Source organism: Acomys minous (genome assembly GCF_964271855.1).
Source record: "Acomys minous genome assembly, chromosome: 13".
NCBI lineage: Eukaryota > Metazoa > Chordata > Mammalia > Rodentia > Muridae > Acomys > Acomys minous.
This window is the reverse complement of record NC_140495.1, coordinates 96329925-96346852: the sequence shown is the minus strand read 5'-3', so window position 1 is coordinate 96346852 and position 16928 is coordinate 96329925. Positions and strand designations below refer to the sequence as shown.

Sequence of the window (16928 nt, the reverse complement as noted above, 5' to 3'; positions counted from 1 at the left end):
GGAGGGTTTGCTGGTGGAAGCACGGCAAAATCAGAGAACACTGAAAGCCACCAGCCCTGCCCCAGTTACCCAGCAGTAGGACTCGAACGCTGTTGTAGGTACCCAGGTAATGCCAGCCAGTCTTTCCCCTGATGGTCCTGGGATTTAAGAAGCCCTTCTAATGATTATAAGGGTTATCCTCTTGAATCATTTTAAACAGTAGGATATTTGCCCTTACTGCAGTTTATATGGCACAGATAACCATATAATTACTAGCACTTAAATAGAAAAATCTCGTAAATAGGTTATTATACCAATGTTGTTCACTAGAACAAAGATTAAGCGCTTCCAGCTTGTACTTTGGGGGGGGGCGGGGATTTCAGCCCAGCCCTTTATCTCACAACAAAAGGATAACTCTGTAATTATGAGTAAAGCTCGGTGGCCATGTGGGCTGAGAGAATCGCGGGGCAAACTCCTAGGTCAGTGTGTGGCCTATGAAATAAAAGTAATACACAGCATTGTCATTTCAACGAAATAAACGAGACCGTATAAAAATATTTTCCAATCTGGAATCTGAAACATGAAAGCTGGGCTTGTTTCTCTTTGTATAAAAAAAGGAACAAAAATAACGGAGTAAAGTGTATTAAAGCTTCCTAACGAGGGGGGAAAAAAAAAGAGAGAGTGACAGGTATACGTTGAAGGAATGCGGAGAGTCAGTCAGCTTTCCTTTTCTGTCCAGGCTCATGGGTGGCAAGCTTGTGCTCTGATCCTGATGGAGAGAAACGCACACGAGTGGAGAAGCCAGTGTCCCAAACCCTAAGTGTGTGAATGGCAAAGGAGACTGGTTTGTTTGTCTGTTTTTGTTTTTTTTTTTTTACAGTAGAGCTGTCAACGGTGGAGGTGGCCTCAAGGATGAGTGTCCCTTCTCTGCTCTTCAGGCGACAGCTGGGGACGAGTGCCAGAAACACCACTTCCTCCTTGAATGGTGCTTGTTCAGAGCCATGGCCTCTTTCTCTCGCTCCCTCTTCACACGCTGGTAGTGGTCTTCCTCCTTCAGGTACCACACGGGGGGCCAGCGGTGCCGCTCGAAGTACTCCTGGTTGTCTGCGGGTGGGTGGGGGGTGGGGGGGAGAGGAAAGATGCTGTCTGTGATTCTTGCTGCTCCATGTCTGTCCTGGGTGCTCAGCCCTGCCTCGTGCTCCTCATAAACCTCCCAGCATGCTGATGTGGAGGGAGCTATGAGCTATGAGCAGGCCTCAATTCCAGCACCCCCCCCCATTTCCCTTCCCCACTCTCTAAGTAAGACATTCTGCAAAAAGATCCCCCCACCTAAAATCCACTCGGCTATATGACTACCACACACTCAAAAGGAACTGACTGTACAGTGTCTACTGAGTCGGCTTCCCTCCCCAAGGGCTTAGAAAGCTAAAGGGTGGGTGGCCGGGAGCTCGCATGCTCACCCTTACCTGCTGACTTAGATTTGATCTCCTTGCGGAACTTGGAACAGACACTGTTGTAGTTGGTGCAGATGTGATGTAAACACCAGGCAGCTAGCTGGTTGGCGTTGTGAAACTGTGGAAAGGGGACCAGAGTCGGGTCAGGCTCTGTTTGCTGAAGGGAGGCAATGGGCCAGTGGTATGGCTCAGCAGGTTAAAGGTGTCTGATGCCATGCCTGATAACTGAGTTTGATCTCTAGGACCCCATGAAGGTAGGAGGGGCCTGGCACCTGCAATTCTTCTGACCTCCAAAGGCTTGCTGTGGCACAATACACAGACACACACACACACACACACACACACACACACACACACACACACACACACACACAGGCATGCCAGCATGCACAGGCACACGAACAGGCACAGGCAATAAATATTACAAAAATTAAAGCAAGTCTACAAAGAAATGAGAACCGTTATGAGCATGGGAGAGAGAGTGAAGAGACATAAAAGGCCCGTGGAGCTAGAACAGATAAGCTTTTGTTTTGACCTCAGCGTTTTGACTTTGACTGTGGCTCTGATGTCAGCCGAGTACGGTGTTCATGTCCCCTCCCTCACTGCCTCCTGAGATAGATGGTCCCCAGAAATAAACACCGTATCACACCAAGACTTCAAAGTATGCCTGGCTCTCCTGCCCTGCCTGCCCATCCCCTGGCCCTCTGGTGAGAGGTGACCACGCATGCCCTCTGGAAGGTACCAGGCAGCAGCAGATGGACCGATGTCATCTCTGTTTAAGGAGCCTTAGCAATGAAATACTCCGTGTCACATGTCAGAGCTCAGCTTGCTGGGGCCAAAGATCGAAAGAGGAGACGGCAGCGGGCTGCAGCTGTCATGTACCTGCCCTCTAGTTGTGTAAGAGCAGGCATGTGGGCGAGACAAGGAGAATCCGAATGCTCCACCCAGCTTTGCTGAGCCTGGGGAGGTGGTAGCTGAGGTCCCCAAACCAGATGGTCCACTCCGCCGAATCTCCTCTGATCTGGCAGGACACCCTTGCCCTTCATGGCTCATCCTGGGCATTTCTTTGGCTAACAGGGAACCTGGGAACAGGAGCGTGGCTTTTCGGATGCTTGTCTCTTCATCTCTTAAAAGCCACCCCAAGGAGACAGAACCTACAACTGCAACCATGGAGATGGTTGGAGGCTGGTCCTTCCAGTTTTTCTGCCTGTCCAATTTGATTGGGTACGGGTGGGGTGGGGTGGGGTGCAGCATCAGCTCAGGGAACTGGCTGCACTCACTCTGTCTTTGGTTGTTCAAGTTGGCCACAGTGGGAAAATTTACACTACAGAAATTAGCACGGGTCCCCCCAACTGTGAAACTCTTGCTGGGTTAAGGGCTAACGGATGGGCTCATACATGGGGCTCACGTTAACTTCCTGCCAGGGTTTGTCAGGGCTCAGTAATCACACTGCACAGCAGGTCATGGGTGTGTAGGCAGGTGGGGAGGAGCCAGGAGGGAAGACAGCAAAAGGTTCAGATCTTTACTTCCAGTGAACAGTCATTACGAGTCATTTCAATTTCCTCTGTGCAGGATACTCATGGCTAGAATCCAGTCATAACTTTGGGGCACGGGGTTGTCTCCAAAGACCTCCAGTTTCAATTTTTGGACAACCAGCTCTGATGAGGCCTTGGAGCTTCTACTGCAACGTATCATGGGCCTCTCATGATGGGAGGATGAGTTCTCAGGTTGCGTTTTCACGTCTATTTCTCTCACTTGCCTCTGACTGCAGAGAATCTGCGGTTGGGATATAGTGGAGGGACTTGGGATCACACAACACAACATCTGCCGAGGGTCAAGTCAGAGGGAATCGGCTGCTCCAAGTCCCAGCCTATCTTCTCCCTATGACCCCAAGCCAGCACCTACGGCCACACTTGGCTGGGCTGAGCAACACCTGAGCAACTTCCTGAGGCCACCTCCTCTCCATCTGAATGGCCTGACCCAAGACCTAGTTAGCACTGCCCTTACTGAGAACAGAGGAAGCCAAACTCCACAGGCAGACAGGAAAACACACACACACACACACACACACACACACACACACACACACACAAACAAAAAAACAAAAAAAAAAACCCAAAAAAACAATAACGTCATGAATTCAGAACTTATTTCTCATCCCCTGCCCCCCAGAGTGTAAACTCCTGTTGATAAGTCTGTATTGGGACTGGTTCACTCTACCTATGTACTCTGCAGTGTGTGTGTGAACCTCCACCTTCACGGCTCTTCCCTGGACATTTCCCCCTGTTTCTCAGTCTGTAAGGTTGGAGGTCACGCACTGCAGAGTTTATCTTGGTGCCTAAAGCTTTAATTGGCTACTACCTTTGTCTGGAAGAGGCGTGTGTGGGTATGTGTGTGCTTGTCTATCTACTCACATGCACGGATGCTTGTGTAGGGATCATGGGCACCAATACTAACCAGACTGACCTTTAAAAACTCCAGAGGAGCTTAAGGAGATGGTATGGGGGGCGGGGAATGGAAGGGGTGTGTGTGTGGGGGGGGGGAGGTAAAGCTATAAAGCTTTATGGAATGTTCTACAAACTGTCTGTTCTTGGCCAAATGCTTGTCCGAGAACTCAAAGGAGGAAGAGAAGCAAAACTTCCTCCTAAGCTGGTGGTTCTCTCATATACGAAACCACTGCCTGAGGAGGGCGAGACTGGTACTGGGCAGGGTTAGGGGTGGTGGTGTTCTATCAAATGCAGCCTGGCAGGTGGAATGCTGACTGAAATGTAAAACTCTCTGATCGTCTCTGAATACAGGCACCCCTCTGACATCTTTAATTGGGCAGATGTGACAGTGAGGTTTTGTTTTTTGTTTTGTTGTTGTTGTTTTCAGTGTTAAAGTAGGCTCGGGGACCCACACACCAGGGATGGAAGGTAAATGCCTACAGACCTACCTGTGCCAATTCCAAGTAAGAGAGTACTTCACCATCAATGCCCACTCCACTCACAGCGGCCTTGGTGAGCTCCTGGACAGCGTGCTGCTCTGGGAGAGAGAGGGCAGGATAGAGTTACACTGCCCACCCCAAGCCAGACACCCGGCCTAGCCTGGAGTGGCGGGCAGATCTGGGACCACTTGAGAAAAAGAGGAGATAGTGGACATAGTTCTGGGTAGACACTGGAAAAGAAGCCAACGCTGATTCGGATGTGTGGTCTGTCAGTCTCCAACCAGGGCACTATCTCTCTAAGGCAATGGATCTCGACACCTTTAGGGGTTGCATATCAGATATCCCTTATATCAGAAATTTATATTATGATTCATAACAGTATCAAAATTATAGTTATAAAGTAATGATGAAATAATTTTTTATGGTTGGGGGGGTGTCTCCATAACAGAACTATATTAAAGGGTCACAGCATTAAGGAAGGTTGAGAGCCATTGTTCTAGAGGGTTCTGGTCGGTGTTTCTGGAAAAGTCAGAACTTCCAGACCTTTTTGACCATGCCTAGGATGATAACTGTGGATCACATGTGACTATTTAAATGCAGATAATTAATACTTAGTTCATTGGCCACACTAGCCCTGTTAAGTGCTCAGTAGCCACATATGCCTACTACCTTGGGCTGTGAAGACACAGAACACATCCATTGGGGGCAGATAGTTCTCCTAGACAGTATAAATGTTCTGGGAAGTCTAGCACATTTACAGGATGCTCTGACTGCAGACACAGCCCTCTCTGAGTTTATCTTCAAAGACTGGATGACACAGTACCTAGTCTACTTGGGGAATTAACAACTGAGGATGTAGCTGAGTTGGTAGAGTGTTTGCCTAGAATGCTTGAGGGGCTTGGGTTTAATCCCCAACACTGCATACACCAGGCATGGTGGCCCACACCTGTAATCCCATCCCTTGGGAAGTAGTGACAGGAGAATCAGTAGTTCAAGGTTATCCTTAGCTACATAGTGATCTGAGGCCAGCCTAGGCTACATGAGACTCAGTGTAGCCAAACAAAACAAGCCAAAACAATACAATGTGAATGCATGTATCGGTCTCAACAATTACAAACAGAGCACCCACAGCCTCTTGGATTATAAAGATGGGGAAGAATACTGGTCCTCAGTAATAAAACTCCTGTTTGAGCGAGCTATGTCTGAGTAAGACCTTGCGCCCAGCTCCAGTTGTTGGTGTTTAAATTGTGATTCTGAGGCTGAGGTAACTGTTTCTTGCCTCTGCTTGGACAGTCTCCAGCCCCAGGTTAACAAAGGTGTGTGAAGTTTTGGTGTGGCATTTCCAGCTCTTAAAAATAACGGCATCAGGAATGCTGTGGTGGCTCCCTACACTGCAGGCTGACTGCTTTTGGTTTGTGCTTCTCTTTGCTGCAATTGAAGGTTGTGGTTGTTGTTGTTAATTATCATTTTAATGAATTGAAAGCCATGGGGCTAGTTCATTGTTTTCCTAATTGTGTGCACTTACTTTGTGCCTCTGTGCCCCGTTCTGGTAATTCTTACACTATTTCAAACTTTTCAATTGCTAGTAAATGATGAAATAGGATTGAGACTGGACCCTTATAAGATGGTGAACTTAATAGATAAACGTTGTGTGCATCCTGACCGCACCCCGGCAGGCTTACACTTCCCGGTTAAGGTTAATCTCTCCTCAAGCCTTCCAATCTCTCGACACTGAAAGCAAGCTTTCCACGGTTTCTCAAGGTTCAAGTGATTGAAAGGAAACAGTCTCCTTTGAACTCCAGAGACAGAAAGGGTGATTAAGTTTGTTAAGGAAGGTGTATCAAAAGCCAGGACTCCCTCCACCTCCAAAGCTAGCCCACCGGTCGTGAGTGCAAAGGTAAGCCCTTGAAGGAAGTAAAGAGGGAGGGACTCGCCAGCGACACGCATAAGACGGCAGAATAGCTTTGCTGTTAGCTGGACAAGTCTCACAGGTGTGGATAGAAGCTCAACCCAGTTGCAACATCCCTTCAGCCCACTCCACGGCGAGGTCAACTCCCTTCAGTTCCATAGAAGCTGAGACTAACCAGCAGAGGTTGGCTACGTAGGGTTTAAAGAAAGACACCGTCACCGTAATAGATGAATGGAGGTGACACAGTAAGTGCTGATGGGGAGCTGTAATAGAGCACCCAGAAGGTCAAGCTGAGGTCACTGGTACCCAAAGTACCAGACCCTCAGCATGAAGAGAACAGCCTTCTACTGAAAGAGGCTTCATCATGGGACGTGCATGGCTAGGTGGACATCCTCTTGGCCGGTCTCAAAGTCTCAGAGGGTGGCCTGACTGGTCTTACTGGGGGCTGAGGCAGTGAATGGATCTCATTTCCTGTTCCTTTGGAGAACTTCCTTTTCTCCTAAATGGAGTAGCCAAGCTGCAGGGAAGAGCATCTGGCCTCAGTATGATGTCCTGAGTACTGGGGGGACCCGTGGCCAGTCCTAGTTTCATTTCTGTTGCTATGGTAGAGCGTGCTGACCAAGAGCAGCTTAAGGGAGAAAAACAATGGAGGACTTGAGCATTATCTATAAACTCTCTGGTAAATGGGTGGTAGGGGCCTGGGAGGCAACTCAGTCAAAACCCTGTCCATGCGAGCCTAAGAATCAGAGTTTGAATCTCCAGAACTCTTGCAGGAGCCAGGCTGCGCAGCGGCTGCCTATACTCTGACCAATGGGAGGCAGAGGTAGAGACCCCTGGGGCAAGCTGGCTAGCTGGACTGGCCAGAACTGGTGAGATCCAAGTTCAGCAGGAAACCCTACCTTAAGAGGTAAAGCGGAGAAATGATCGAGTAAGGTACCTGGCGTCAACTTTGGGCCTCCACATACATGAGCACACATGTGTATGAACACCCACATACAGGCGCAGCCACACACTTGCACATGTGTAGCCGTGCTGAGCATTCACGCAAAATAGCATAGAAGAGCTGGCAAGGCTTGTGGGGCAGGGATTGGCTTCAATTTTGAGAGCAATTCTACTGTGGGAAAATCAGCACCAAACAGAATCCCCTGGCTACCGAGTGACCTTCTGTGAAAAGAAGGGTCAGTCAGTGAGCCAAATGTGCCTGTCATCTGGTCAGAAAAAGCCGCCTCAGCTACTGTGACCTTTAGTCCCACACCTGATCAACTACATATCCCAGTACCCAGGTGTGAGCTTGCCCTGTGGCTAGAGGCCCAGAGGATGGTTTGGTTTTATTTATCTTATTTTTTACTTTTTAAAGCAATCTTTATTATTATTATTATTATTATTATTATTTATTAATTTTTGGCCAAAGACTCTCCATTTTCTACAGGTTTCACATTGTCTCACACTGAACCGACTGTAGCTTGGTGTTAACATAATTTTAATATTCACTGAGATTCTCAGCATTTCATGCCACAGTGGTCATGAGCTGACGCCGATGCACTGTGTCTGAGGTGTGCCTACACTGCCCAGGCATGCCGGCCTCCTAGCTGGCTCTGTGTTCTCCAGCCCGCAGACTTGTTTGCACACGCTGATGTTTTCTTTGACGGAGCCCTCCTCAGCCGGGTGGATACATAGGACTGCTTAGCACTAAACTTCCCAGAGAAGTCATCTGGGCTCCCTAAGTAACAGCAAAGGTGACGGTGGTGGATCGCGACTGTCAGGCTCACAGCCAGCATGACCATGGGTGTGTACGAGGACAGTTTTGGAAGGTCCGGCCATGGTGGGAAGTCCCACCCTGAGTGTGGTGGTGCCATGCTATGGGATGAGTTCTCAGACTGAGGGAAAAGAGGAAAAATAAAAACAAAACCAACCAACCAATCAAACCAACAAACATAAACCCTGGCAGATCCCTAGCATCAGCTCTCTGCTTCCTGGGTGTAGATGCCATGTGACCAGCTGCCTCTCACTCCAGCTGCTGCCCTGCCTGCCCTGCAGTGACGGGCCGTGCTACAATAAACCACTCCTTCCTTAGGTTGTGTCAGCTGTTTGTCACAGCGAATGGAAGCGCGACTAAAGCATCAATTATTTCTGGAAACAGAGCTTGGAACATGGCGCAGAGACAGTCTAAAGCGGAGTGGTTCTTACCCTTCCTAACGCTGCGACCCCCTATTCACGCAGCCCGTCATGTTGTGGTGACTCCCCAACCATAACGTTATTTTTGTTGTGACCTCATAACTGTAGTTTGCCACTGTTAAGGAGCTGTGAGGGACAGAGGTTTGCCAAAGGGGTCTCCACCCACAGGTTGAGAACTGCTGGCCTAAACGCTTTGCTGGGACGCAGCACACCAAATACCATGGGTGTCTTAAGGAGCCGTGTCGGGAAGGTATGTGGATCAGCAGGATTTCGTAGCATCACCCAAGAAGACTGGAGTGAGTGCACACAGAAACTTTCTTGGGGGTCACTTAAAAAATAATTCATGTAGAAATCAACACTACATTATCAGTGTCCGAGTTAATCTTTACTACTACGCTGACACTGAACATAGACTGGGCTCAGCGTATCTGAGTCCAGTTGCTTTTGTCTATTAATAATAATCAAATTTACCCTCAAAGGACAAACACCTGCATAACTCATGGGTAGTTATTCGGCTCGGAACTCACATTTCTGAAAAGAGAATTTCCGTTGCAGTTCCCTGGAGTTAATGTCTGAAAAGTAACACACTCTTTTGGGTCTATGACTTTAGTATATTGGGGAATTTCTTTTTCCTAATTGTGATGTTTCAAATTCTTTTTTTTTTAATTGGGGAAGAAAAATGAAGAAAAGGGGACTTTATTTCTATGTAATTTGTGTGTAGAGGGGGGCAGAGAAATTGATCTTTTATCTAAAGTCATTGCTAAAAAGTATAGTATATAGTAAATGGGTTGGGTTGGTCTCTGCTCGTTTTATGGGCTCAGTTATTCAGTCAGTTTTTACTGAAAGGCCAGTGTGCACAGACAGTTCTCCCAGTACAGGAACAGGGCCAGTATGACTGTGTGTCTCAGAACTAGGAATCAAGCAAGTATAGAGATAAGCACCCGGACTGGACAGCTAACTGACACCTCTGGGGAAGAAAGCAGATGGCTTAACGTTTTAAAATCAGGGATTTAAATGCACATATTCCACCCAGACCTACTTTAGCTTACCAACTGGACAAACCTAGAAGTTCCAGAAAAGACTTTTCAAGTTAAGCCGGACCTTCCCCACCCCCCCCAACCATACGTTTATTGGGTAGCGAGGCTTATCACAGGGGAACTTAGGAGAGACCTGTTGCATCAAGTTCTGCTGACTGATAGATGGGGCTGGCTTTGTCCCTGTCCCGCCCCACCCTGCCCCGTCCCGCCCCGCCCCGCCCCCTGAACATAACTGTTCCATTCAGAAAGATACAAATCGGAGTCCAGTCCTTAGAAATCTTATTTTTGCTTAAGTGCCATTTCGATCAGCGTGGTTATCACACACAAAGTCACCACCGGCCTTACCTACGAGCGCAACCAAGTGTGGCAGGCAAAATCTGTTTGCCAAGGCAATTAACTCCAGGGGGTCCATGTCCAAGTTGGGCGACAACTGCTTGGTGTAGAGGTATTCCAACACAGCCTGCATCGACATCTTGTTTATGTTTGGGAGGTGCACCTGCAACAGTGTACGGAAGGCTCAGTGCTGCTGCAGGAACTGGGGACTGGGGACTGATACGGGAGCTGGGGACTACACACCTTCAGGCTCTAGGGCTTATAAACATCCCTACCACGTAACCCATTGCTGACCCACTTGCAGGTATTTCTCTGAGGCTGTGCTGAGAGGGTCTTCAGTATTTCTGGCTGTAAATGTCAACAGTTTGATTTGTAGGTGACAAAAGACTGTTGCCACCTGACAGAGCCCGGTGCGTGCGGGATTTTTAAAATGGCTATTTGGGCATATAAATCAGACAAATGGGTTGTAAATGTGCTGTGACATTATAGGCCCCTCCCTGCCAAGAGCCTGAAGACCCTCCATTGTGGGGAGAGAAATCTTCTGGCCATGTGACAGGGAACGAGGGGCTGTTAGCCACACTGCTGCAGACATGACAGAGCCCTGCTACCAGGTGGCCGAACACAGGCGGAAGGACCACACCAGCTGCCATGGTGACACACTGCATTCTGAAGACCCATCAGCATCTCTCAGCACCATGTCTGTACTTCAGTATTTTCTCCCATGACCACGTGGACCCAGAACTACAGATAATATCATCACTCAGTCTCAGCAGACCCAGGATAGCCAAAGGACTCCTGTCTGTGGTCCATCTGGAGATGCTGGGTGTGGGGCAGGATGCCTGGAGCCTCTGTCTAGTGTGTCTAGAGACACTGTTATCTAATATATGTTACACTCTCTAAGAGGCCATGGATGACCTGAAGTCTCCTTCCTAAATGGAGGAGGGAGGACACGCACATCAGTGGGGATACACAGACCATTTCAGATCTTCACTAATTCTATGTGGTGGTTTGAATGAAAATGACGCCCACGGCCCCGTAAGAAGCGGCACTGTTAGTGAGTGTGGCCTCGTTGGAGGAGGCGTCTAACTGGCTCTCAGGTTCAGAAGCTCAAGCCAGGCCCCCGTGTCGCTCTTCTCTTCCTACTGCCTGAGGAGCCAGAAGTAGCTGGGTTTCCTCTCCAGCGCCATGTCTGCCTGCGTGCCGCCATGCTTCCTGCCGTGACAGTAAGGGACTAAACCTCTGAACTGTAAGCCAGCCCCGATTAAATGTTTTCCTTTGTAAGAGTTGCCGTGGTCATGGTGTCTCTTCCCAGCACAGAAACCCTCACTAAGACACCTCACAAGACAGGATGGGGATGGTGCAGAATGACACCCTTGTTTTTCCGTGACTTTAACAGAAGCTTCTGTGCGCAGCTTTCCATACACCCCATCTAATTTGATCCTTCCATCTGCCCCAGGAAGGAGAGACTATTAATTTTGCTATTTTACGGACAAGGTCACGGTGGTCAAGGAGGCTGAGTTTCACGTCCAAGGTTGGAGGGTTAGGCAGCAGTGACTGGGTCATTGTGTCCGAGGAGTGCTGCTCTCAAGTTCATGGGCCAAAATGCTCTGTAGGTCAGGAGTCTCCTTTTGGCAACACTTTGGGTTGCAGAATGATAAGGTCTCTGATTTTACAAATGGTTCTGAGAACTAGAGTTCTAATTCGAAGGAATGAACCATTGTAGACTTCTCAACTGTGGCAGTTAGTAAAATCAGAATACAGCATATAAAATACATCCCCAAAGATATATACATCTTTATATATACTATATAAATCTATCTATAAGTATGTGTATGTATGTATGTATGTATGTATGCATGCATGCATTATGTATGGTTCTAGCTCTATATACATGGTTATATCTGTGCTGTAGGATTAGTCATTTCCTGTATAAACACACACAAAGAGGGGTTTCTGAAGATAAACTTGCACATGGGTGCCTGCATCTCTTTCACATTCTATGTGGGCTCATGGGCGAGCGTTCCAGAACAAAGCCATTGCCATTTGTGAGGCTGCTACCCTGGGCAGCCAGTCACTAGCCACATCAAGGGAAGAATATACTCCCAGGTAGAGTGATTCTCCAACATGCCATGAGAAAGGCTCAGAACACACCCCTACAAATAGTAAGTGGTTTATTCCCTGCTCTCAGGCATGGGTATGGAAAAACATGATGATTCTGTGATTCCGTAAATAAGACTTATTCTGTAAATAAGTCTAGAGAGGACGGGGTGAGAGTACATGGCTTGGCCCAGAACTATGCCACAACATGGTCCATGGGCATGCCGGTGAGCACGGTGTGACCCTCGTTAAGTCACCCACTCTCTGACCTTCAAGTTCATCATCCGTGACTCGGGAAGACTTTAGAATGCATGCCAAAGTGACTTCTTCACTGAGGCTGGCTTTTGGAACCTCTCTGATTGCCTTTGCTGTGTTTGCAAAGGCTGCCTTCCCAGGCTGGTCAGCAAAGACAAAAAGGCCATCGGAAATACACATGTGACAAAGGATATGTGTCCTAAGTAGAAAGGACTTGTTGTGGGAACAGGAGCCAAGAGTCCCGCTTTGGTCTGGTACCCAGTGTCCTCACAGTGCTCCCATGTGTGTAATCACCAGAGACCAGCTGCTTCCCTTTCGCTAATATGATGTCAACACCTTTGAAGTGATTCCTCGTTTTTGGCAGGTCATCTTAAGGACCTTTAGGTGTAGCCAATAAATGAGAAATGAAAAAAAAACTTTTCATAACATGCATTCCCCCCCCCCCATTGGTGATTGCTTTTTTATTTAACAAAACAAAACAATTCCTGTTTCTGTGATCTCCACACTTCTAATTAACCATGTGACAATGGGGAGATCTACTTATAGCCCTTGAAAATGGCCTAAGGACAGAGCCACGAGAGACGGAGCACGGGCGTCCACATCCATCCTGTTCCAACAACTCCAGAAAACACTGGCATGACCAAACCCAGGAGAATGCCACCCTCATGGACGCCCCGTATTGTTGGTTTAACAATGTCATTGTGAAGATTAGCTCAGACCATTAGGGTTATATAATTAGAGCCATTGTCACATAGAGTGAACAAGTATTCTAGATCTAGCTTACTGTGCCCGGCATGCATTGGAAGAGAATTGCTTGCTGGGTACCTCAGTGGGAAAGAATGAAGCGTACTGCTACATGAAAAGTAATGAAGAAGAAGAAGAAAAAAAAGTAAAATAGAAATGTCTTCTTCCACACTAAATGATAAAATCGGAAGTGCCGTTCATGGCTCACTGTCATCTTTTCTAGATACACGTGTATAAAGGTCCTCTCTGTACCCTGACAAAAAGAAATTGGCTGACTTTCAGGAGGTAAGTCAGAGTTGCCCAAGACGAAACAGACTTAAAAGGTGACCTAGAAGGCCTGGAAAGATGGCTCGGCGATCAAGAGCACTAGTTACTCTCACAGAGGACTGGAGTCCGATTGCCAGCAGCTGTACAATGGCTGACACCCATCTGTGACTCCACTTGTAGGACATCCGACATGTGCTTCTGACCTCCTTTGGCACCGCACACACCATCACACACAAGTAATACATCCATATGCAAAAAAGGGGGGGAAAAAAACAACTTTAAAAAGATGGCCTATAAAGGCTAATTCCCAAGAGTAGACATGGAGCCCTTCCCAGAGGCCTTAGCGAGCATTTCACGATGCTCAGTTCTCTCTATCTGTGACCACTGCCACCTCACTGTCTTAGAGTAGAAGATGGGCTGAGCTGGGAGTGATGGCGCATGCCTGTAATCCCAGCATTCAGGGAGGCAAAGGCAGGTGGATCTCTGTGAGTTCGAGGCCAGCCTGGTCTACAAAGGGAGTTCCAGGACAGCCAAGGCTACACAGAGAAACCTTGTCTTGAACAAAGCAAAACAAAACAAAAACCTTAAAAAACAAATTAAAAAGTAACTTTCACACAAACTCTGGTGCTCCATATTTGACCACGTCCCTTGGATGAGGAGGCCTGGTGGCACTCAGAGGAAGGATAGCAGGCTACAAAGAAGAGACTTGATACCCTATGAGCATATACAGGGGGAGAAGGTCCCCCTCAGTCACAGTCATAGGGGAGGGGAGTAAGGGGAAAATGAGAGGGAGGGAGGAATGGGAGGATACAAGGGATGGGATAACAATTGAGATGTAATATGAATAAATTAATAGAATATATTTAAAAAATAAAAAAGAAGGTAGGCTGGCAGCTTCTCAATCTAGAATTGCTCCCTTACCTACCCCCAGTGAGAGCACTTTATGGTGGGCATTGCATGTGCTCTAGGCATCACACACACACACACACATACTTCCCTGTTTTGCCTTCCCTGTTGTTTTCATTTAATAGATGAAGAAGAAGGTTCAGAGGAGGCTGGCCATCTGCCCCAGGTCATAGTCACACTGAGAGAAAAGTTCATGAACACCTCTACAGTCTTTCTTAGAAATAGAGAAAAGGGACAGAAAAACAGAAATGTCAACAGTGGATGGCATTGTTAGGGATCATGGAGTTTTGGTGACTTGGTACGTGGTCTTCTTTTCTCCCTCAGTGGCTACAACCTCTGTGTGAGTTTTAGCTTCAGTCTTCAGAGAGGAGGGCTAGGATCTAGTCCTTCCAGAACCTTGCTGAACAGGTGGCCACTTCCGTGGGTGGGCCTGTGTGTGCTTGCACGTGGGCCTCTAGGCTTTGTTTTGGTCACCTCCACTGCACATGTTAATCTGGAGAGATTAGAGTCCCTTCTGTGAAGGGATAAAGGGGATTAGCATCTCTCTCCTTGGGTCAGAGCTGACACTGTTGCTCTTGCGCCTGGGGTCTTGACCTTGATAATCGGGCTCCAGCTGTGTAACACCACCATCAGCTGGTATGGTGGGGCCAGAAAAACAAAGGGCACAAACCAGAAAATGCCAATCACTCGAGTTCAGATGGAGGGGGATCTACCTCAATTTTTCCTGTAAGAGGGCAAGATTCCAGTCAGCATCAGGGACTAAATGCTCTGGAATTATGTCAAAGAAAACCACAGACTCTCACACCTCAGCGACATCTGGGTCCTTAGTGAGTGCTCTGCCCGAGGTGGTGCAGTTGGGAGGGCAGTAAATCAAGGGACTTCCTGATTTCCTGAGGATGCCAGAAGAGGCAGCTGAGGTATTTCTGGAGTCTTCTCCCCCAAACAGCAGGGCCCTTTTCTGGGGTCTGAGTGAGCAGCTGCTGTGGTTCCTTCTGGAAACGGGAGGATGGCCCAGTGACCTTCTCAGCCTCAGCCATTCCTGGCTTGTGATTCTAGGGTTCTGTTTCCCTACTTGGAGACACAAAAGCAGGCTCCTGGGGCACTGTGGGAGTCCTCGGAGTGCGCCCTGGGAGCGTCCCTTTTGAAAAGTTAGCCTTTGTTTTCAGTGTTTCTTTTGAAAGTTGGGAGAGGTGCTGAGATAAACATCACTTGCCCCTAAGGACAATAAACCTGATGGGGTGTCCCCGTGTTATTTTTTAGGAAAAAAAAGAAAGAAAGAAAGAAAAGAAAAAGATGTTAAGGAATATTGCAAAACTCAACAGAACTGCTTGCTCCACCTATATTTTGTTAGAAATGCTTGAATGGATTTTTTCCCCCCAGCAGTGTTTGTAGAAACATAAAGACAGTGTTTTTTGAGATACTGCCTGAGACTTTCTAAAAAGGATCTTTCTTTTGGCTGGTAGGACCCAAAAGTGTGTCCAGAACGCAAACACTCACTCAACTCTTGTTTCCTTACACACACACACACACACACACACACACACACACACACAGACAGACACACACACACACAATCACCCCACTCCTACCCTCCCCACCCCCACCCCCCAACAAGGTGGAAAAGTCAGGGCTGAGCCTCCAATGCACTCACAGCTGGACCTCAGGGATCACTAGATAGATTTCTCAGTTTGCAGATGACTTACATGAGGCTCAAAGACTAGGCTGGTCCTCCATGGACAGAGGGCCTTTTTACTTCCCCAAACTTCTAGAAGACAGGCTCTTGTACTTGACTTTGATAGTACCCTGCCTGTTGACGTTTGTTAGAAAGTATGGCCGGTCATGACTCTTTAGTGGAAGAAAGTTCTAGAATGCATCCTTGTGCTCTCACACTAGTGACCAACAATCTGCGATTCCTCATGACTGTAGACATGGCAAGTATGACTTCACACCAAAGGGAGAGCCTGAGGAACTGTTTTGTGGAAGCTGTTAGAAGGGAATCACCCAGCTATTTAAAACATTCTGGGCTTCCAAAGTAACATACCTCACTGTTGGCGCTCTCCACAAAGGACCCCCCAAACATGGCGGCCATCCACTCACAACTACAGATGAGCAGCGGCTTGTGGGCACTGATGGCTCCGTCATCCAAGGTAAATGTCACATCTGCCAAAAAGCGAGGAAGCAAAACTGTGAGCTGGCTTTGCCAGGGGTTTCACCCCAGCAGCCTCCTGCTCCGGGAACACCCACCAACCCGTATTGCTCACTTTCTCTTCCAGGCCTAAGGACCTTACTTCAGTCCCTGTTTCTGGTACCGCCCAGCTCCCACATCAAGGAGTGTACATTGAAAAATGGCACACAGGGTCACCACACAAATTCTCAGAGCCAGAAAGTAGGAGAAAGGAGAGGACTATCTTCTTGTGTTTTTCATGTTGTGTTTATACAGTTTCTGACACATGCACACATACATAGTGACAGTCCTGGTGCTGGGATGTGAGTTTAAACATGAAATTCACACGTGTTTCCTAGATACTTCATACACACATCTTGTGAGTAATTTCAATCAACAGTAGTCACGGTTCATTGTTCCATTTACTGTACAGTTGTAAGATAGCCTTTTTATTAACATCCATGATTGCTTCTGTATCGCTGTGCCCAGTGTTTGAAAGGAATGGTTTTTTGCTTTACGTTTTGTCCTGTCAGGACAGGTATGAAGGTTACCACATGCTGACACTCAAAGAGCTGTCATTTGGAGCATTTGGGTTTTGGATTTTTAAGCTAGGGATGGACGTCCAGCATATACAAGGTGTGTTCATCTGTCTCTTGTTACCGTTTAGCCACATGTGTGCTAG

At 47.7% G+C, this 16928-nt stretch overlaps 1 protein-coding gene across 7 annotated transcripts in view; it reads right to left on the bottom strand.

Annotated features, from left to right (window-relative positions):
- Nucleotides 1–514: 514 nt before the first annotated feature.
- The window catches only part of RHOBTB1 (Rho related BTB domain containing 1), a 114078-nt gene continuing 97664 nt past the window's right edge, over nt 515–16928 (bottom strand). For all 7 annotated transcript variants that reach the window (XM_084751992.1, XM_084751993.1, XM_084751996.1 and 4 more), the window contains 5 exons: nt 16124–16242; nt 9826–9976; nt 4369–4457; nt 1446–1551; nt 515–1083 (listed from right to left, as the gene is read on the bottom strand). In XM_084751992.1, the coding sequence (XP_084608118.1) occupies nt 914–1083; nt 1446–1551; nt 4369–4457; nt 9826–9976; nt 16124–16242 (635 nt within the window). In that variant the 3' untranslated portion in view covers nt 515–913. The remainder of the gene's footprint in view (nt 1084–1445; nt 1552–4368; nt 4458–9825; nt 9977–16123; nt 16243–16928) is intronic.